This window comes from Wyeomyia smithii, chromosome 2, assembly GCF_029784165.1.
Source record: "Wyeomyia smithii strain HCP4-BCI-WySm-NY-G18 chromosome 2, ASM2978416v1, whole genome shotgun sequence".
Taxonomy (NCBI): Eukaryota; Metazoa; Arthropoda; class Insecta; order Diptera; family Culicidae; genus Wyeomyia; species Wyeomyia smithii.
Window position 1 is genome coordinate 171,533,040 of NC_073695.1, and position 23,101 is coordinate 171,556,140.

Below are 23,101 nucleotides of genomic sequence, written 5' to 3' on the forward strand. Positions count from 1 at the left end.
GATTAAGCTGAAGTTTAGTATGGGTACTTTTTTCGAAGACGAAACTTTTGAGCTCTACTTCTAAACGAAATTCGAAAAGTCGATTTCTTTTGCCACCCTACTGTTCATGTACGAGACATATTGCGTCTATCTTCGGGAAGAAACCATTTTTAGTTTTGAAACAAAACCCATTGAGCAGCACTGAAAATTAGCTCCTTAATTATTTCAGTAGAAGTCAAATGGAGTGCAAAATAACACTATAATCGTTCGTTTGTCAAATCCAATAATCATTGCCCCAAGCAACACACAAAGTAAGACACAATGTGTGGTGTCGCACATTTTGGTAAATGCACAAAGTGTACTCAGTCGCATTTTTTCGGTGCGAAAGAAAATACAAAAGAGCGAATGGGGAGCATTTGCGCGATTTACAGCGATTCAAATCATTTCATAGCGACATTGAACGTGTAGGATGATTGTAGGATCCATGTACAACGGTGTTTTTTATAAAATACTCGATTTCAATGTCTTTTTTGGTAAAAATTACCATTGCCGCCAAACAAGCCCGTGGCCAAAACGCACCACAACAAAGGTCAGTACGCTCCAAAGGAGTAGGCCAATATGCCACTAGCAGAAATCAGCACGCGAAGTGAGAAGCGCTTGAAGTCTCGAAAGTAAAATAAAAAATAATGGAACATGCTCTAAGTTGTCAAGCAATCTCCTGCAAGCTCTTCGTAGTGCATTCTGCCCCAGTTTTAATTTTGATTGTTTTTGGGTAAAAGTTGACGAAAGTTAGTGAAATAATTTGAAATACTCATAGTATTATAAACTCCAAAAGTGTGAAGGTTAGGGGACCCATAGTTTTTTGCATTATTTACAAATCAGTTAATCATAAAAGCTTAAATAAAAGTCATGAATAATTACGTGTTGGACAGAGCCACAGCCAATTTGTTATCGCTCAACCTGCCAGAAGGACAGGCTGTTAAAAGAAAGCCCCAAGTCCCTGGTCATTCCTCTGGGGACTTCCGGGGTGGGTGCTCAAGACCTCTTTTCCGCCTGATCGACTTTGAGACACACGAAGGCACTCAGGGTCGGCTCCGGGTCTACTTTCAGATCAATGTGATTCAAAAAATCACAGCTTTGCCTTAACCTCTTTATTACTATCCACTTGCCCTAATACTATGACTCACGGTGCAATCTATCGCGGATCGGCCGACCGTTCTGCTGCTGCTCGCGTTATGCTGCTACTCTGCTGGGAAATACTTCCCCGGCCCGTCACAACCTCAAACCAGAGCGCGTGTGACCTCAAAGGCGGGGATCGACAGCGGGGCGGTATTTCCTGCTGATCTGCCGATAGTTTAGTGTAAATAGTTCGGCTGCCACTCGGTGAACTGGCGACGTCAATCCCAACTCGGAACGATTGCAGCGGCCTTCGCCAGGTAATATTTCGCTGCTGCAGGTTCTTTACCCCGGCCCGTCACAGCCTCCAATTCGAGCGCATGTGACCTCGAAGGCGGGGCTTCAACCGCGGGGCGGCTTACTGTTGTTCTTCCAATCTCTCAGCTGTCGTTTTATGCAGGTGGTGGTGCCAATCCTCCGGTAGCATTCCACGTTATGCCCGTAAAATTAATGAGTCCCACCACGAGGTCAAATAAAAGGCTCCCTTAGTGTCATATATACAGGGGATAGTCAAAATAAGTAGGATAGGCAAAATTTTGATGAAATTTGAAATGCTATAGCTTTGCTAAATGTTATTCGATTTTAATAATTCGAACACCATTGAACTGGAAAACTTTTGAAGTTTCATTTTCTGATCTCAGATCTGGTCTATGTCACCGGATATAGGAAATATTCCTGAGTTCCGGTAGGCATGTCAAACCTGCTAATTTTTGGATGGATTTGGTAATGGGTTACCTGATAAAAATGCCTATATTAGGAAATATGTCTTACGTAAGATTCCTGATGAAAAATCCTGAAGATAGAAGTGTCGCACGCTTTATTTGATGCAATAATGTTAATGTCCCCATTCCGGGTTCATCCGGGGAATCTGGATCGTTCCGGGAGTGGCCAACGTAATCTGTATTTAAAAAATATGTCTTTTGGATGATTCCTGATGAAAAATCCTGAAGATAGAGGTGTCGCATGCTATATTTTAATGCAGAAATGTAAATTCTCCCACTACGGGTTCCTTCGGGGCCTCTTTCTATCACCAACTCTTTACCAATCGGTAGCTCCTTTTATGGTATATTCACCTTATTTTCGACACTTTATATTAAAAAAAAACTTTTTACTTTGAGGGTAAACTTTTCGGTTCAGCGTATCGATCAAAAGTGATCCTCAGTGCATGAAACGCACTCTCCCTACATGGGTATTATAGGGTAAAGGTTCGAAACGGTAACAAATTGCACAGTTTTTTGAGTATTTTAGTCATTATGGCACATTTTTTTTACATGAGAACTGTAGAGAAGCTGGGTTTTTATGAGAAAAGCGAAGAATTTCGTCATAAAAAGCCACATGTGTAAGTATTTTGGGGAATTAAGGGCATGGGCCATCTTACCCAACTGGTGCGTCCTGTACGGTTCTCCCCTAATGTTGCGAGCGACAGATTTTTCGATGGATATTGTTGAGCGAGAGGTTATAAATCTACAGATTTATGTACAGTTGTAAAGTTTCTCAGGATAAAAGGATTATTTTTTCAATTGTTTCATTTACGATAGAGAATTTTATTTACGATAGAGTTCTAAATTTTATTTACGATAGAGTTCTGAAGATTAACAATGTTTTCTCGTGAAAATTTTCAATGCCAAATTTGAGTTCAATCGGACTTTTGCAAGTAGAGCATCAAAGCGGTCAAAGTTACGGTTTTTTAATCTCTTGTGTGTTCTGATGTAGCTCGAGTCTTCCAACGCAAAAGTTTCCGTTTCCCTGATTTTTTTTTATTTTCAAACATTTTTTTATGAAATAACATCAGATCTCGATATTTCATGCATTTCTAAGAGATTTACTATAAAAAAAATCCGATTCCGAAAACTTCAAGAACTACTCTTGTGCATTTTGAGGTTGGTCAAAAATGTAAGACTTTCAAGACTGTAAGTGAAACCTCATCAGAAGTCCGAAGACAAAAATATTGAGCCCTAACGTTTGCATTGAAAAATGCCGATTTTTTTGACAAAACTACCCATGCAGCATCAATCATAGTAATCCATGAGTCTGCAGAAAAAAAATGACTCAAACTCTAACCGTAATGGTGAAAACAGTGAAGCTACTCCGTTGAGAAGTGTGCGCGATCAAAGAACTCGCCGCGTCGAAAACGGACATCGTATGGAAAAAAGACACCGGTTATATTTATTCCGGTATCTACAACATCTTGGCACTGTTGGACTACAATCAGAGCATCAAAAGAAAGACCGGTTCCGTACGGCCGACGCTCGTGAGCGACAAGAAACTCCAAAGAATGCTGAAGAGGAAGACCGAAGGAAAAGTGGCGTTCACTTGATCGGGAGGTCGGTGCAATCGGCCAAACAGTGGAAAAGTACTTGGCGAACATGGACATCAGAAAGTGGCAGTCCCGTCCATAGGTCTCGGAGCTGCAGGCAATGACGCAGTGTCAGCGGCTGAATAAGATGGTCGAGTCGATTTCTCCGGCAAACCGCGACGTGATGGTAGTAGTGGACGCCGAGACCTATCTCACCCAGGATGGCAACGACTGGCAGCGAGAAGCTCCGTACTGGTCGTGATCGGGGAAGTTTAAAGTACGAAGTGCCTGCCGGAAGTTGCGTCGTACATTAAAAAATAGTATAGGGGCAAATACGCGGTGCTCTGGCCGGATCTGGCGTCGGCCCACTAACACAGAACAGACATGCAACTTCGAACGAAATTCTGCTGCAAATCCTAGCCCACGCTTTCGCATTCATTTCTTGCTGTTCCATCCTACATTGATTTCACAGTGCATCGTTCAAACAGTCAAACAGTTCGCTCCAATAGTTTGAACATGCATAAAAATCTATTTTTTTTTGCTTCAATGACCGGACAAAAAGGTGATCTTAAATCTATCAAAATCAAGTTAAGACAGAACAGCATTCAAGCAGAAATCTAGTAACAATTGACAATCAACATTGATAGAAAAAATTTAGGTACAAATCATTCAACCATTAAAACATTGCTTAACTAATTTTCTTGAATCGTACGCCGCGCGACTGTTGAAACCGTTTTAACCAATTAGTAGAATTACTTTAATATTTTAGTTAGAGTTGGCACAGTACCACCCGCATACATGCAAGGTTTTTTTGTACATCTTTTTTAATGAATGTCATTGTGGCTTGAGTTGAAAACCAAATATCTTGACTAACGACAAGAAGTTTTCTTCTCGTACCGTTTATTATACCTAATATTGCGAGTAATACATATTAGACGCGCTGTACACAGTACTGCTTGCGACATTAAGTACAATGTAAAAACACGATTGTCGTTAGTCAAGATATTCGGTTCTCAACTCGGGCCACAATGAAATTCATTGAAAAAAATATGTACAAAAAAACTTCGTACGTATGCGGGTGGTACTGTGCGATTAGCATGAAAAGGCACTCTCGCTATACCAGTACTGAAGAGAACAAAGAATTCTCTCGACGAAAGAGCGGCGAGAGTTCACGCAGTTTTTTTTTTGCTTTTTGATTTTGTATGAGGAAAACAGAAATCGAAACACTTCTTCACCACGAGCAGGTATGAATGGTACCCAAGCAGCAAAATTTGTTTCGATAATGAACTTTGTGCATTACAGCAACAAATTCTTATGCGAAATTAAGTTTCAGATACATCTCAGTTTCATATACAATGACAAAAAAGCGCAGAAGGTGGAGCCAATTGCAACATTTTCGTTGTTTCAACACAAGTTTCAAGAATGAAACCGCAATGTGTATGAACTTATGCATGGAATTTGATAACAACATGGTAAATGCTGCATTGCAAGTTCATGGCTCAGTTTTAAATATTGCTTCCCTTATCATGCCAATGCAATAGTCATTACCAGTTTTTAATTTTGCTTCTTCAATTCATCAGTACCTCAGCGTGATAATGAAATTTGAAGCAATTTATCATATTTCGTTTAGAGACCCACACTTTTTGGACGACTTCTAGTCCAAGCACCCAAAAGTTACAACGCAGTAAATAACCTCATCTCAAAAACAAATATAAGGCGAACGATCGAGCAAAAGTTGCTGTTACATGGCTTCAGAACATGACAGCAACTTTTAGAAGTATTTTGTGTGTTTGTTTTTTGTATCTCGCAAGCATCACGTTGGCAACCTATATGCTCCACCCACTAGATCTATTCAGTGAAGGTTAGGTTTTCAAATGCCGTTTATACGTTTCAACAACAAATCTAACCTCGCGAATTACGTTGTTGGTGTGAAGATTTTTGAAGCAGCGATGCAACTTTAGTTGTTGCTTGTTTCTTTACAATTTCATCGTAGTAACAAAAAATGTTTCTTAAAACCTCGGAATTTCATTAGTGAAACAAATGATCACAATTTATTTTTTTATTATGTTTCAATTGTTGCTTGGGTATGAGTGTAGTAAAGTTTTAAGTGTAAAATGCGTTCTCTCCACCGCTAGATGTCGATACTCAAAATAAAGAGATTTTGCCTCGTGTTTGGGCTCTCTAGTTGAACAGATGTGCCACTAATCAATGCAAACGTTGGAGGGGTGAAGCGGCGATGCGGTACCCAGGTCGGCCAACCCACCCAACGTTTCCCAGCTGCGTCCCATTCAGAGTTCTAAGCAAACCAGAAGCGTAAGACTAACTCCAACAATTTTGACGCGAAAATTGAGGAGGAATCGATAAACAAAACGAAAAAAGAATTCAAAAACATGCCTACACGTATGATTTCGTCCACCATGGCGAATGTTCCGGTAAATTCCCGGAAAGCCACTCGCAAGGGCGTCGAATTGCTTTTGCAAGTGTGCCTATATAATTACCTTCCATGGGAAATTCATTAAAATCAATTATCTGTCTAGGTTTTTTGACGTAGGACTACGTCTTTCTTTTCTATACTAGATTACACTGTGAAAATGAAAATGAAACTGGCAAATGTTGCGTCAGATTTCAAACGGTTATAGCAAGCGAACGACTTAATGCATCTTAGTCATTTATATTTCGGTGGATAGATAAAATGTGTAACAATTTTTTGATATTATGTTCAACATTGTTGCTTTACTGCTTAATGGTGGAAAAAGGTAAAAAGTTCCAAGGTCAAGCTTTCCCATACATTTCCCTTGTTCTTGGCTTGCTTCCCAAGCACAGATAACAATAACATGGACGAAATAAATTCCACTGCCTACATATTTTGATTCAACAAAGTGTTTTGGTTTGTTTGTCTTTGTCTAAGCTGCGTGGCCACGCCTTAATGGTAAAAATCGACGCTGAACTCGATACAAAAGATTGTGTGTGGAAAATTCAGCTTCAGTTTAGTTTGTTCCACAATAGCGAGTGCGGTGCAGCTGTTAAAGCTTTGCGACATTGAGAAACGAGAGCTGCATACGAGTCAACTTCCAGGCACCGCGGAGCATGTTACCTATATTCTGCACACGGCAGCAACAGTTACCATCGTACGCTGCAGGATATTTTGCTGGCACAGCTGCTGGAGGGCACAGCGGAGAGCAAATTTTATACGCGGCCAACAAAATAATCGATGCTACCGGTGGTGGTGTGATAATCAGCATTCTGTAGCATACATTTCGAGCTGAAGATTATCGAATCGGTTCTTTTTAGAACTATAAATGCTTGAAGATAAGAGTTACGAGAATTTTCACAACTACTCCTAGTGTGAAATGTCCATCTATTTCTCAATAATCAGTTTTACAATAACGACCAGGGCGCACCAAAGATAAACGGTAGTATTGCCTATGAATAGTTTATCACAACAAGACATAACCCTCATTTGAAGAATTTTCACTGCTAAACTGAGTGATTTTCCGGTTTAATTGTATGTTTGTGCCCACTCGAACACCGTTATCAGTCAAACATAAGAAACGAAAATTAGTTAATCTAAGAACCAGAGTGATTTTCGCAGCGGGAAAGCAAAAACTTTCTTTTGATGCTTATGAAAATCACTCAGTAGTATTGAAGATGTATTGGTTTGTTTCTCTTTCTTTCTATAAGCTACGTGGCCACGCCTTAATGGTAAAAATCGACGCTTAACTCGATACAAAAGATTGTGTGTGGAAAATTCAGCTTCAGTTTAGTTTGTTCCACAATAGCGAGTGCAGTGCAGCTGTTAAAGGTACGCGACATTAAGAAACGAGAGCTGCATACGAGTCAACTTCCAGGCACCGCGGAACATGTTACCTGTATTCTGCACACGGCAGCAACAATAACCATCGTACGATGCAGGATATTTTGCTGGCACAGCTGCTGGAGGGCACAGCGGAGAGCAAATTTTATACGCGGCCAACAAAATAATCGATGCTACCGGTGGTGGTGTGATCATCAGCATTCTGTAGCTACATTTCGAGCTGAAGATTATGAAATCGGTTCTTTTCAGAACTTTAAGATGATGAAGATAAGAGTTATGAGAATTTTCACAACTACTACTAGTGTGAAATTTTTATCTATTTCTAAATAATCATTTTTACAATAACGACCAGGACGCACCAAATATAAACGGTAGTGTTACCTATTAATAGTTTATCACAACAAGATATAACCCTCATTTCAAGAATTTGCACTGCTAAATTGAGTGATTTTCCGGTTTAATTGTTTGTTTGTGTTCACTCGAACACCGTTATCAGTCAAATGTTAGAAACGAAAATTAGTTAATCTAAGAACCAGAGTGATTTGCGCATCGGAAAAGCAAAACCTTTCTTTTGATGCTTATGAAAATCACTCAGTAGTATCGAAGTGGTTTTGGTTTGTTCCTCTTTCTCGAAGCTACGTAGCCACGCCTTAATTGCAAAAATCTGCTCTGAACTCGATACAAAAGACTGCGTGTAGAAAATTCAGCTTCAGTTTAGTTTGTTACACATAAGCGAGAGCAGTGCAGCTGTTAAAGGTACGCGACATTGAGAAACGAGAGCTGCATACGAGTCAACTCAAAATATTCATGGTGCGATTATCAGCGTTCTGTAGCACGAATTTTTAACTGAATATTATGGAATCGGTTCTTTTCAGAACTATAGATGCTTGAAGATAAGAGATATGAGAATTTTCGCAACTACTACTAGTGTAAAATTTTCATGTATTCATGCATCGTTAGTTTTAAAATAACGACTATCAAAAATAAACGATAGTGTTACCTATGAACAGTTAAGCGCAGCATATGATAATATTTAGTTTAGCATATATTAAATATTTAGTCCTACGTCACCATTCCATACAACCCCTAGGGCTGTATACCTTGTAGTATTTCTATCACCATCCAAAAAAAGTCCATTTTTTTAATGCAAACATTACTACTGAACGAAATTCGAAAATCTAATTTCTCTGCAACATTCCATTGGCACCCCATTGTTGATGCACTGTAGATTTTTCTTGAAATTATGTTCAGGTATCAGTAGGTCGCACTACCCCCTAGAATTGACTAGAATTTGCAAAAGTATCGATACTCAAGTTTTTTCCCAGGCAGTATCGATACCGGGTTGATATCGAGGGCGGAGCATCTTGATCTTTAGGCAATCAGAGATGCCAGGTGTTTTTGGAAAATGTACGCAACGACTCGAAAAACCGACAAAATCTGCTTGAAGTCCGAAAAAAATTTGCCTGTGGTTTAAAAAAATTGCGTTCGCGCAAATAAAAGTCCGCAAAAGTTTACACAGATGTTGAGAAAGTCTGCGCAAGTATGATGAGACTCTGACGAAAATCTGCAGAATCTATGGAAAAAAATGTAATTATCTTCGATTCAATAAAAGTCTGAACATCGACTCTAAAAATCTGCGTTTTGAAGACAAATCTGCAAAATCGTATCCCTGCGGTCAATAGACTTAATTGTACAACGATTGACAACGATGGGACAGAATTATATATCACACACAAATCAGTGCAATAGCATAAGCGCGTCTGCGGCTTAATTTAAATTTTGGTACGAAAAATCTGGCCTTATTTTTTATATGAAAACTCGGCGCTTCCGACTTTGCTCTGCACAGACAGTTTTATCAAATGCGGGAGAATTTTTCTCGCAAGAGGCATGAAAACCGCCTTAGAAATGCGCGGGTATATTCAATCCTGTTGGTGTCTTTTACAAAAAGAGCGCAAATCAAATTTCTGCACTGTTTGTAGAAGACATTACCGCGATGGGTCGTATCCGCGCAATTCTACAAGGATGTTCCGTTAGACAATTTGTAGCAATCAATCAATATTTTCCGATTTTAGAGTTTCCCTTTAGTATCGAAAAAACATTAGGGCGAAAGTATCGATCCAACTTAATATCAAAGTTGCTTGCATCGATAAAAAACAGCGCTGTTCAGGCCTCAAGGTATCGATACCAAAAGTATCGAAACTATATCGGCCAATGGTTCTACCCCCCCCCCCTCCACGGCTATGCCTTTGTCACCCATGAACCTTCCCTATTCCTTACTACCCACTCGGGAAAATAAGGTGACGCCGGCCCTGGTGAAGGGTGATCGATATGAGTCTTAGGGGAAACTACCTCCCCAATAACTGGCCAAAACATCATGCCGGAGACATCGGAGATTGCGGGTTCGAGTCTCGCCTGGACGAGGGAAATTTTTTTATAAGTCTAAATCACACCCTCATCCCTTGCTCGCTTTCCGCATCCTCGAACAAATTACATACATTGCCTACTTTACAACTTAAACTGTACATTAATGTTACTTTGGGCTTACAACAGCGGACATCGTTAGTTAGGCTTCATTTTATTTTTAATCGAACAACACGAAGAATGAATCTAGTTAATTCTCATTCGTGCAACTGTAACCTATTTTTCATATTGGCATCGGCCATAAGTAAGCTATTTCTGTAGACACTATTTCACGCAAATCTTAGCGATGTACATGGGCGTATCCGATGAAGAGCATGGTAGGAGGCGACGGACCTCTTCGGGTTTCTACATTTGTGCAGAATTTAAGAGAATCATTTAATGAACGATATTTCATTCTACCAAAAATCTAGTTAGAAGTTACTTATTTTTTTAAATATCAATCAGGTACTCACTAGCGTTTCGAATTGTTACATAGGAGAGGGGGTAAAGATAAGGTCAGTGTAACAAAAATAAAAAATCCTGTCTGGGTAGGCCATACTTATACTCCAAAATCGAGCAACACAAGCACTCAATTAGCGAAGAAAGAAATAATGGATGGCGCAGTAAAGAATTACGAGAGTATAAGATCATATACAAAATGGTGCATAGTTATCGTCAGACTTTATTTCTGATTAAATTCGCTATTGCTAATTTTTATTTAAAAAGCGTATATAATGTTTACTGTTTCTTCTGCTAGCCGTCAAGAATAATATTTGATTCTTCGGATGTGTTTCTCACATATCAAATAATACCGCGTATAGCAAAGTTTTTTTGTATTTGCTGTAAATAAATAAAATGTAAAATAATTAAAAAGTGGCGTTCGAAAGCTTATTTCTGTGGATGCCCAGCATTTATAATGAATGTTTGAATCGCACTAGATGAGTTTTTATTACGTTACGAATGTGGATTTTTTCAGTTATAAAAACTCTCCCATCGGTTTGATGACCAACTCGTGAATCTGTGAGAGATGTTGAAGAAAAATATAAATAATCGTTTTTCCTCGCTGTGCCGCTGTAAAAACATACTTGAACATTATCTGGCGTCGTGATGGCATAAAGAACCGCCTCCGCAACGTCTTCCGGTTTGAGTTTCGGCATGTATTTCACGATGTCGTTATCATTCGATGTGTGGTTCGCAACGATGTCGCCTTCCACTAACCCCGGACTAATACTCTGCGATTTGTAGTGTAATTATTTATATAGCTGTTACATCGAAAATGATTTGACACCACTTACCGACACTTTTACTTGAGTATCTAAGTATATCAGTTCCTGACGAATACATTCGGTGATAGCTGTGACTGCATATTTGGACGCTGGATACATTCCATTCAATGGCCTCGTCCCGGGAACTGCTTGATGAACTTTATGTCCAAATATACTGTTGATGTTAATAATGTGACCGTAAACGTCGCGCTCCTTCATCGACTTAACGGCTTCTCGAGTACATAGACACAAACCAATGATATTAGTCTCCATCGTTGTGTACAAATCTTTAGTGTTATTTTTTTCTGTGAGGAGGCACTTTGTGATTACTCCTGCATTGTTGACTAGTAGATCGACACCGCCGTATGTTCCTTCGATCCATCCGAAAGCATGCTTCACGTCGGATTCTTCCGTGATATCACATTCTACACAGTTTAGGTTTCCAGCCACGTCAAACAGACTGGCGCGCAGTTTTTCCACCTTATCCCGTCGTCTGGCTAGCGCACAAACGATCATACCGGCTTTGACAAGTTCCTTCGAGATGGCTCCCCCGATGGCACCACTAGCTCCGGTTACTACTGCCACTTTTCCTTCCCATCGTTTCATTCGTTCTGCTATATTCATGGCTGAAAATCTGCAACGAACATCAACGAATATTGCTATTAATAAGTGATGAATTAATATTTCGATAATATTCAGCTGAATAAATATTACAGGGGTATTCAAATAGTGCTCGTACACAAATATCCAGCTATTAAATACTTAACTCAATTGACGTGTCACGGAAAACACACAATTTACAGTTGGGTAATCGTATACCAGCGCTACGTGAATAGCCCTAATGATTTTCATATTCTTGATGCAAACTAGCTATGCTTTGTTGCGACTTAGAACCGGCGTTAGCGTATTAAAAAAAACCAGCAGATCTCTCTTTTATCTTATTAATTAGGTAGACTTTCACTTGATGTCACAGAATTATAGCAAGGGCAAGCACCCCAGTTCACGATAATAATCACGCTTGTATCTCTGTGGCGCCCCACGCAGCTTCGTGGTTTTGCGTGGCGGAAGCGCCGACTCTGTTTCGACTGTAAGTCTATTGAGTTCGTTGGCTACGGTATCTACTAGAGAAAGTTGTTTCAATTTCGCGTTTAAAACAGTTGTCTTAGCACAGAAGAATAAAAATGTCAGAAAGCAAAAATAAAAAACCGAATAAATGAGTTCAGATTTGCCACGAGATTGAAACGACAAACAGGTTGGATGGTTCTTGTCGGGTGAATATTTATACGTTACAGGCTTACAACTGACATTTTTTCAAAAATATTTGCCCTTTCACCGGGATGACATTTTATCATAACAATGGTAGGAGTATCGTTTGAAGGAAGCGTCTTGGAATAAATCGACTACTGCATTACTTTTATAGCATATTGTAAGTTAGCTAGCAGCATAAAAGGCTTAAGCATTTTTTTATTTGATTTTGATTCATCGTCATATTAACCTGAAAGTTTTGAACAATTTGATTTCAAAAGGTTGGAAACAGATCAAAATTATAGTTAGTAAAAAATTAAAAAAAAAAATCATTTACAATTAAAGAGAAGCGTGTAATCATGGTAACTTAATAAGATTAAAACATCTATGCAAATTTTCAACTCACTCGGGCATTATTTAGTGAACCGCACGGAAATCAAATATCGAAACAACTCGAAGTCACAGAGTGAATTGAATCTAAAATAATAAATATGAATTAAAAAAACCGAAGTTAGGTAAATTATCAAACGATTAGAAAAATCTTATTCACGATAAATTCAGGATGGTAATAATTTAGTATAGCTCACATCGTTTATTTAATGTTGGAATAATTCTTTGTTGTAATGAATATATTGGCAACAGATGTTTTATTGAAAATGTTGGGTAGTCATTGCACGATAAAAACTGCCGCGAAAATAGATGCTTTTGTGTATCTTTGCAAATGATTGCCACTGACGAGTCAATCAACATGTCGCTGTCGCTATAGAAGACAATTAATCAGACTGTGGCAGTGACTCTTTTTGCCAACTAACAAACTGCCTAATTTTGTGCTTCCTCAAAGCCATGTTGTCTCTGCATTTTTCACTCTGAACTTTCAAAAGAAAATATATTCGACAGTGAAATTTTAGCTAGCGTCTTTCACACGAAATCGACATGATGCCAAAACAATATGACTAATGGAAAGCCAAGCTTTTTGTAGTAATTGAACGTTCATGCATAGTTCATAAAAATCTTCTTCTATCAGAGCTCGAATCTTTAGTTTTTAAAAACTGAGAGCACTCAACATTTAAGTCTATTTTTATATTTAGTGTTATGGATTTGTATCGTGAAATTGTATCTTTTTTATGTCATGTTTCCATTTCGCGTTCGTTAGCCTTAATGATGATAAAAAGCGAAGAGCTGTACAGCATAGCCAACGGTATTTCGTTGTTTCGACTGGTTTAACACATTAAATTCATTACCAGTTTAACCATGGGTTAAGCTGTTATCTCTGAGAGTAAGTATGACAACAGTATTGCGTTTACCACATGGTTATCTAACACTGTATTGATTTAACGATTCAGCCGCTTTAGATCATTAAATGTTTGAGTAAGTGTACGTACGTGACAAATTCTTCATTTTTTCCTATGAGATGAAGTGTCATTTGAATATTGTCAGCATCCGTTTAGTAAACACACATGCATGTAACCGACGTGATTTTCTTTTATGCTTAAAATCCTTGTTTGGCAATCGCCGTGTTAACCACACTTTTTAATAAAAAGTCTAATTTATCAAAAAAGCAAAATAATTATGTATTGGGTGTAGGATCGTAGCGCTAGTAGGATCGTAGCGCTAGCCCCGCAATTGTCCTGTACACTTAACGGTTGGCTGCGAAGTCTGTGTTTAGTAAACAGAAGGTCAAGTTCCGAATCGGAATGTAGCACCAAGGCTTTGCTTTGCTTTATGAATTCTAAGAAATAATTGGAAGATCAGGAAAACCTCGAGAAATTTTTTTTTTTTCAGAATTTGTTGTTTTGTCAGAACAGGGTGTTCAATAAGTTTGAATACAACTTTTCATCGCCGTGTAGGTGCGCATCATGTGCATTCTGTTTATAGGTATTGGTGTATAGGGACGGTGTCGACTTGCTATCATTTGTTGTTTGTTGACCGTGCATGAAGGAGATAGGTACCGCGACGACGCCAAAGTATAGTTGTTTGCGAGAGGTGCGTGACCCGGTGACATTTTCCGCCGGTTGAAATCCCACGGGTTGAAGCGGAATTTCATCTATACCACCATCCGTCGATACCGGCAGTCGAGCTCGACCAAGAACCGTGCGAGATCCGTGCGGCTGCGTTCGGCACACCAGCAGCCATCAAGATGAACCCGCTCCCGTTCGTCGGAAAATGAACCGCTAGATCCAGTTCTGTTCTTCAGTTCAGTTCTGATCGATCTGATTCACGGGCACACAGGTAAGAAATTCGTGTTTTATGATGAGAAATTGTTTGTCTGCAAGAGTCGCACAATGCCTAAAATGATCGGCTGTGGGTGCATCCCCCCGTTGCACATAATCATCTCGCGTTTCTAGAGCGCAGCGTTGGTGATGGTTTGGGGGGCTGTATCTAGGAACGGAGAGCTCCCACTGGTGTTCAAGGATAACGTGTAAATTAACGCCTCGTACTATAGGACCGAGGTTCTGGGAAGAGATGTGACCCTCTACGAAAAGGATCATTACGTCTTTCAACAGGAAAGCGTACCAGCCCATACGGCGAATATCGTTCAAGCGTGGTGTCGGAAGAATTTTCTCGATACACTTTTTTTCCCTCCCAGTGCTCTGGACCTTAATCCCCTGGACTTTTACGTATGGTCGTTATGGCGAACAAAAATGAGCACTATGGACGAATTTAAGAAACTCATTTCCAAGATCTGGGACGAGAAGTCGAGGTGCGTGCGGCGTGTCGATTCTTTTGAGAAACGTCTCAAGCTCGCACAAAGGGTAGGGGGAGGTGCTATCAGCTAGTCAGCCTATACACCAGAGAGACGCCAAGACACTCACCTTTAAGGCAACTGTCAACATCAAAACTGGCGAGCTGTATTATTTTGCATTGCCGTTATCCTTTTTGAGATGTAAAGACGAATCGTGAATTTCTCAACACGAAACATATTTTCTGACCAATATTAGAGATCAATACTCATTTCATTTTTCTAATAACTAAACCATGTTTCTATACCCTTTCTGGTATACGGAAAATTTTCAGGCATGTTACATATAATTTTATAAAACTGTAAAACCGACGTAAAATATGAACGTGAAACATTGTCACGAATTGACACGAAAAATTGTGAAAATAATGTCAAACTTCAGTTCAGCTTCTCAACATTATTTAAAAAATATGTATTTTCCATAATTACACACATTTTTGTTTCGCCAGCATTTTTATGGAGTCGCCTCACTGTGTGTCGGCAGCGTTTTCACTTGACTGCACACGATATGAAATCGAATTCTACTGCACTGATAGACGATTAATGACTAGCGATCGACTTATACATGGTTTAATGCGTGACTGTTGTCTGTGCCAGTATGTTTTTCCTTCAAGACATCAGTTTTAATAAAATTCTAACAGCAAATCATTGATTTCTCTGATAAAGTAGGTAACATCGCGAAAAAGCTTTATCTTCGAAACATCAAAATAGTCTAGGTTCATGGAAGCAAACAGTAGTTGATCTATTGAGACTGGGAGATTCTGTCAATTTTTTCTGCTACTGGTGTCACAACAGGCAGTTGGTGTCTACTCATGAAGTCTGTGCTAGGCGTGCACGGTTCATTGTTCGTGAAAATTCGACCATGAAACTTTCTATCCAACTTCACTGCTGTACAATGAATTGTAACTGAAGCATCTCAAAATTATCCATCATTTCATCAACCCAACGACATATTGATTATTGTAATCCATCATGTAGTTACAAAAGTATTACCCTTTGATATTCTTTTTCAACGTTGGTTTTAGTTTCCGTAGAATGCACCCCATTCTAGTGCGGTAATATGTAGTTCTACGATAGAGAAAAAAATGGGAATTTTTTTTTCAGTGCAACTAAAGGTAGCCAATGCATCTTTTTCACGAATAGAGGTATAATGGGCAGCAACAATACAATCGAACTATGTTTGAACGTAAGCCACTCTCATTGGGTCAGTGCATGTCATCAGCAATTCAATCTTTTTTATAAGTTGTAATTCACTAATTCACTAAGTGACAATTAGCATCACCAACTAACGAGTTCGTAGAATGATACTCATTCCTATTACTTGGATCTCGAAAAGCACTCGCTATTATTAGAAAAACATATTTATATAAGATATCTATTGGTGCAAGTATATTAGGTTGTTTTTGGGACTAAACCCAGCCAGAATCAGTGTCACTGTAATGAAAAATTGGTTGATTGAACACCACAGCAGCGGAATTTTTCCCAGTCTGACCTGCAATTTATTATAGCTGTTTTCAAAAATATTACTAAATCGCACCTATTGGTTTTGCTAGAATTGATAACTTTTAACGCTTCTACAAAATTTACGTTGAATAGTGCTAACAAGTTTCATACAGCTTTGACAAGCAAATTTTGTTTAACAGAAGTTATTTCATGATTTTACTTAGAAAAGGAACATAGACTGAGATTGGTGGGGAGTCTCGCGGAAGATGAAGTAATCTATCCAACTCCAAAATCAATTTATTTCCCTCAGAAAAAAAAATCTGACCTATGCTATGCAATATGGCTATTCTATAAAGCCCAGAAGTGTCCATTAATTACATATTGTCAACTTTTCATTCATTCTTAAAGATCTCGAAAGGAACAATGAAAAAAAAGTGTCACTCTCGTTTACTAAGTAATCATCCATTTCATAAGGTCAATAAGCAAAGCAAATCTTGATTCATATTATTGGTATAACGTTAAAATAGTCTATCATATTTTCGGAAAGCTGGCAATTTTAACAGTTACTAAACAAGTTTGTAGAAAATACATGTAATATGTGATAAATTAAAAAGAATTTGTATATGACACAAAATAAAAGATGCTCGGTTCTCATTAAAATTGTGAAATATTTCGATATTCCCACGGTTTAATTTTTCGTTTTGGGACAATCTTATGCGATTCAGGTATTTGCTTAATTGATGACACAAATAGAGTGAATAGGTTATCAATCATGCTGTTTATCGCGCTATATCACTAAAATCTTCGGTTCGGTTCGGGCCAATGAAATGCTGTTACTGTCCTTTTACTATAACAATATGGTGAACCTTGCTATTATTCAATATAAAACATTTATCGCACGTTTAATTTCATGAGGTAAATCATCATCACTTTTCAAAGCCTTCTTCTCGTTCACTAAAATTATTCTAATTTCACCATTAATTGCATCAGGTGTAATTAAAATTAATTGATTCATTATAGTCTCATAAATTTTCTCCAAGCAACCTAGCTGTTTGTGGCAGAATATCACGGTCCATTTAAGCCATCTAAATTGTCTATATGACACCACTTGCACTGTTAGACTCACATTATGAACTATATTTTGACCGAGAAGTAAATGTCACTTGTACCGTTCCGCAGTCGTCGGTGTTTCGATTCGAGCCACTATCTGACCCTACGGTGCGGTCAGGACTAACTACAACGAAATGGTTCTGGGAGACTTATCCTGCTCCTATTTATACTGAAAATTTCGGCATGTGAATTTGTTACCGCACAGCGCTGTCTAACGTTTGCGCTCTATCCTGTGCACGTTAGTTTCGCGGAAATCTCTGTAGATAGCGAAGAGTTTTCCCATCTCAGCGCTGCTACTGGTGCTGCGATCACGCGAGAAAAAAGCTTAACGTATACACAGCAGGGTGACAGCAAGAATAACCCTTCCATGCGGCCAGAGCCACAGTCCAAACTCAACATCACTGGAGTAAGATGTAACAAACTTGCTAAAGAAAATATTTAAACGCATGCTAATTTTGTTGTGCATAGACCTATCTTTGATTTTAGATCATTCAGCACCATATATCATACCGTTCTATGTATCGTTCATTTAATGTGAATGATTGTGATACTGTATTTGTTTGTGACCCAGTTTTAACGCCAACAATCAAGACATTCTTTCCTACCTCAATCAAAATTCCACTCGCAAAGACGTAGGTCGTCAAAATATCTGCGTTTAAACAGGAACTTTGTGAAATTCCGCTCCCTCTCCTGAACAGATTGCTCTTAATTTTTTCACCACAGAAACGTGATCTTTGCAAGCAATCTTCACTTGTTGAGTAAACGCCGCAGAGAAATAGCCCGTTTTCGCAGGCAATTTATCGATGAAAGCGTGCAAAGTGAAACTCAAATGAAACGTAATAAATTAAACGTTTCTGCTTTTCACCTGCTCGTTCTTATTATTCGTCGCGCGGATTTAGTAATTTCCCATCAAACTTCGACCTCACTCAGTTTATACAGCGGAGTAATCAAAAGGATTCTGCTTGACGCTAACGTTCCGCTAGGCCAATTCGTCTGGTTTATTCGAAAGTTTACTTACACTTGTTAAGTGCACTTTTATTTGAATTTGTTTAATCTCCCAGGACAGTTCGTTTATACGATCACGAGTCGCAGACTTTCCACGCCCAAGGGTGACCACTAAACCGTAAGTGACGGGATATCTTTCATCATCACGTTTATATCTACGGGAAAGAATTGCGTAGAATAAATACACGAAATTTACTCGTTGAAAATGGCAGCGTTTTCACCCTGGCGCCAGCTTGGAAGTGTATGGCCTATGTAATCGTTAAAATATACTCTCGAAAATTAATGGTGGTGGAATGACGAGTAGCCCGTATGGTATTGTTCAATGTAGATAATTAGCTGTCATGCAGGGTTTGTTTAATAATAATTGGTAATGTAAGAATAGAAAGAAGTAACAAAAGATCTATGCAAATGCCGTGCAAATATGGGCAACACAATTTATTGGTCGATTTGATTTTTATTCCTTGTTTTGTTGAAAGCATTACCGGGACCAATGTTTTGGAAGACTTAATGTATCAATTTTTTTTATCGAATGATGTTTGCAGCAGGTAACATTAACATATTGGGAGTACCCAGAATGTTCATAGATGCATGCCGTGTAAGTTGTTACCAGCATCACGGGAGTCCTACCATCTGGAAAAACAGTTCGGAAATCACTGGGATGATTTTTTCTGCTGTTTCAGTGTTGTTTGTGTTTTGTAACTATTTTTATCACACCGTTTGCTATCGCTTCGGAACTCAAACCAGCGCTAACAATAGTGGTAGATAATAGAATCATCTCAGAACTCGAAGACTGCTTGCAAGTATCATCTAGTAAAATCTTAATTATCCTCGTAACCTCGGAGATTGGCATTTATGGCTCCTACACAGTTCATTCTTAAAATTCTGCAAACTCGAGCCAATGCTTGAGACCTTTATTTTCTGGTGTAATCATATGATATATACAAAAAATCAATGGAATCATCTGAAAAGCAGGTTGAAACTGATTTCAGTTTCGAGATATTGAAAAATTGTCGTAGGTGATCCATCTTTTTCCATCGCACCGACGAACGAAACATCATAAAAGTCAATAAATACGTCAAAACTGGAGCACATATTTTTTCGTCCGTCGAATTTAAAAAAATGGCAGAATCAATAATTTACCAATTGATAGTTAACATCACCAATTAGTTTATAACCTAGTCTTTATGTATAAACAAAGTTGTTCCTACTTTTTCCCTTTTCGTTTTAATGAAGATCTTTTAGTGTTTTAATATGCTTTGTTAGATTTTCGTCTAGAAAGTTTTTGTGACGGTTCAGCCTTAGGGCAGTTTTTACCGCCTCCGCCGTTTGATGAAGTAGAAGGAAATGAAAGATTGCTTCCAAAGATTTCGTCGGAGTACTTCTCATAGCTCCGCATATTGACACGCAAACTAGCCTTTGTAGTTTGCCTAACTTTGTCTGAGCGGCCATTTCATTAGTTTTTGGCCACCACACTAGCGAGGCATAGGTGAGTCTTGGTATAATGATTTTTTGATATAACCAGTGTATCATCCCGGGTTTTAAACCCCAGTTTATACCAATGTTTCTCTTACACACCCACAGAGCGCTAGATGCCTTCTTCATTGCATTCTCAATGTGTGTGTTCCAGTTTAATTTATGATCAAGTCATATTCTTCTTAATTGTATATTTCCTCCTTGGTGTGAAGGGAATAATAGTTGTTTTCGAGGGATTCATAGATGAACCCTGCACCATTTCAGTGCGAAATTTATGGTCGATTGCATTCGGTTGCAATCGAATTTTCCTCTGGCAAGAGGTGATGTGGCAAAGCCGATAACCTCAAAGCCCCTCTCAGTCAGGCTTATTAGAAGATCGTCAACTACTAATGGCCAAAGCATAAGTGAGAGAGTACTCCCTTGCGGAAATCCTTTAGTTGTTTTTAAAAAAGAGGATTAGAAAAGCAGTGGTTTGGTGCGCTCACGTCACTCACTCTCAATACGGGTTGCGTCCAATTGAAGTGTTTTCCTGCGATGGTTAGCGATACGGCTTACCATCCAACGCACGTGCTCTTAAAGAAAAATAGCTTAGAAAACCATGAATCTCCAAGATCTGTTGTTGCCAAGAATTTATATTTTAAAGATGCTTTTAAGCACACATTTTATTAAAAACATTTTAGTTCACAGTTCTTTGGTTGCATGGGGAATTAGTGGGGGAAACTAATCATGTTTTGAAAAAAAAAAATACTTGGAGAAAAAAATTATATGGACAATAAATGAAAAACAAAAATATTGAATAACATGTTCGTGAAGCTATAAAAATTGTAAAATTTTAAGCACCAATTTCTTGACAGACAAATTCTGAGCGCAGATGTAATTATTTCTAATTTGTAATGCTTCAATTTCAAATATCTAGAAAACGAATGCTCTAAGAAATTTGATCATAATTTGAAATGAACTCTATATAATCATGTTACATCATTGGCAAACGTTTATTCTTGAAAAATTCGAAATTTAATAAATGCTTTAAAACTTCACTTTCAACAAGTAACTGACTGATATTTCTCCACTCTTGAATTACTTCGCACTTCTTTGTCATAGCTTCAAGTTTCCACAATAATTAAAGGAAATATTCAAATCACTTTTTCTGTCGTTCTAATTTCGTTATATTGGTTGGGTTGATCACCGTGATTATTTACTTTTCCTATTTCATTGGCTTTTTTCGGTGAGAAAAAGCCAATAAAAAAGCAAAAGTTCTAATTTTGCGTTCGAAAAAAACAAAATTGCGATTCACCTTTCTCGTGTCTGAATGTACAGCTGTACTTACGGCGATATATTCACCTCATTATAATGATTTAAACATTTAAAGTGCATTTTAAAACGCATACAACCTTTAAAAAATCTCTTGATTCTAAAAAGTATATCCATTTATGAAAAACACTTCAATCATGGTGTTTATACAAAACATCCAAGTTCGAATAAAAAAAATCAAATTTGGCGTTTATTTACAGACTATTTTGACTGAAAACAGCTTTGCTATTCGGTTATATTAAAAATTACGTAATTACTACAACAGTAATAAAAGCCTCTCGCCGTCGATACCGTTTTACCCATTCTGCAGCTAGTCCTCGGACAAAAAATAGAATACAATTAATTCCAGTCCCACGTTCGTCTATAACAATTTTCAATATTTATGCTCACGCTGTATGTTGGAAAAACTTGTCATGAAATGATATAGTGTGTTTGACTCTAAATGAATGTCCACGCACTGAACGTCCTTTGCTTTTTCGCTATAAATAACGATGGGCTAGAAGATTCTTGTGTGTTCAAATCACGTCCATGAAACAGGCCACCATCTTCGTATCATGTGTTAATAAAATAAATTTATGATTAATTCGTCCCATAAGTCTGTTTCGTGCCGCTAACGCTCTGTGGCATTGCCCTTCCGATCAGTGCCAGTGCTAGATTCTAAATTTTATATCGCGATTATCACTATCTAAGTTTCCGGCACTAAGCCGTAAATTCATTTGAAATTTATGCGCCAACATTAGCACGCTGCTATGAATCACATTACGAGCGTTTTTTATGACTGCGGAAAACACCACATTGAAAAATCGGCCGGAATGGGCGGGAAATCATTGAAACGGTGAAATACAGTTTTATCAGTGATAGTGCACTGATCTTAATTCCAGAGTTTTGTTTATTGGGTTGAATAAGTCCAACAAGAGAGATGATGAATTTGCTACATATTGCTGAACGTTTAAAAATCGCTGTTTTCTGCAGCAGCCGCGATTACTTCCGTTTGATCAAAGAATTATCGGTATATTTTTTGCTCTATTTCACAGCTGGCTATAAACAAAACCGCGTACGCCGTTGGGCGGTCAAAGTTTTATTTTTGTCATCTAAATTTTTTGTGGCGGTAACGGAAAGCTGGATGCGGCCAGGATGTCCAAGTTTGCACCAATTGTCGACAAAATATTTTCGGGTCATTTGACATTGGAATTTTTTTCCCGGCTCACCACTACCTAATTATTAGAGACCGTATATCTTTTTCCATGTGTTTCTGTTGGAAACTCAATTTATGGGGAAGTTGCAAAATAACATCAACCGCATTTTTAAACACGCTGTGGTGTGTTGGAAAAAAATATAAATTTTATTCGTTTGGTTTTGCCGAATTTGTCGTTGTTTCAATGATCGGGGATGGAGATCGCAATAAAGTACACAAGAGTAGTAGCTTCAGGAAATCTGGCAGGTCATTTGTCCTCCAAATGGAATATAAGAGGAAGATTTCCATTTTTTCATTCTGTTTTAATATGCGAAGCGCTCTTAACTAGGTTTCTTATCATCATTATTTTTTATGGTAATATGTATCTCTATTCCATAGATTCTAAAATGATATTACTAGAAGAAAGATCTATTTTCTATTCTCCACGACAATCAACTAAACTAATAAATATCAAAACGCGTTGGCTTTAAATATAGTTTAATGTCCAAAAGATGCCCCCGACAAGTATACTTTATACGGTCGCGAATTTTGAGCGGTTAAATTTTTTGGACATATGTTGTCATAACACTAATGTTGAAAAATATTTTCACAGTAGATTAATGCCGATAATAAATATAGTACACTGGTGTCGCTTCTCACGCAGAGGATA

The 23,101-nt window shown here is 38.2% G+C and overlaps 1 protein-coding gene across 2 annotated transcripts; it reads right to left on the reverse strand.

Annotated features, from left to right (window-relative positions):
- Positions 1 to 10,381: 10,381 nt before the first annotated feature.
- On the reverse strand, positions 10,382 to 18,505 carry LOC129721237 (farnesol dehydrogenase-like). 2 transcript variants are annotated; one of them, XM_055673561.1, is made up of 5 exons: positions 17,485 to 17,608; positions 12,582 to 12,652; positions 10,961 to 11,564; positions 10,751 to 10,897; positions 10,382 to 10,683 (listed from the first exon to the last, which is right to left on the reverse strand). In XM_055673561.1, exons 2-5 carry the CDS (start codon positions 12,587 to 12,589, stop codon positions 10,642 to 10,644), a joined length of 801 nt encoding a protein of 266 aa, XP_055529536.1. In that variant the 5' UTR covers positions 12,590 to 12,652; positions 17,485 to 17,608; the 3' UTR covers positions 10,382 to 10,641. The 2 variants fall into 2 exon arrangements, with proteins under 2 accessions (XP_055529536.1, XP_055529537.1); XM_055673562.1 differs by lacking the exons at positions 12,582 to 12,652; positions 17,485 to 17,608 and adding an exon at positions 18,487 to 18,505 and having other exon boundaries at positions 10,383 to 10,683.
- Positions 18,506 to 23,101: the final 4,596 nt, after the last annotated feature.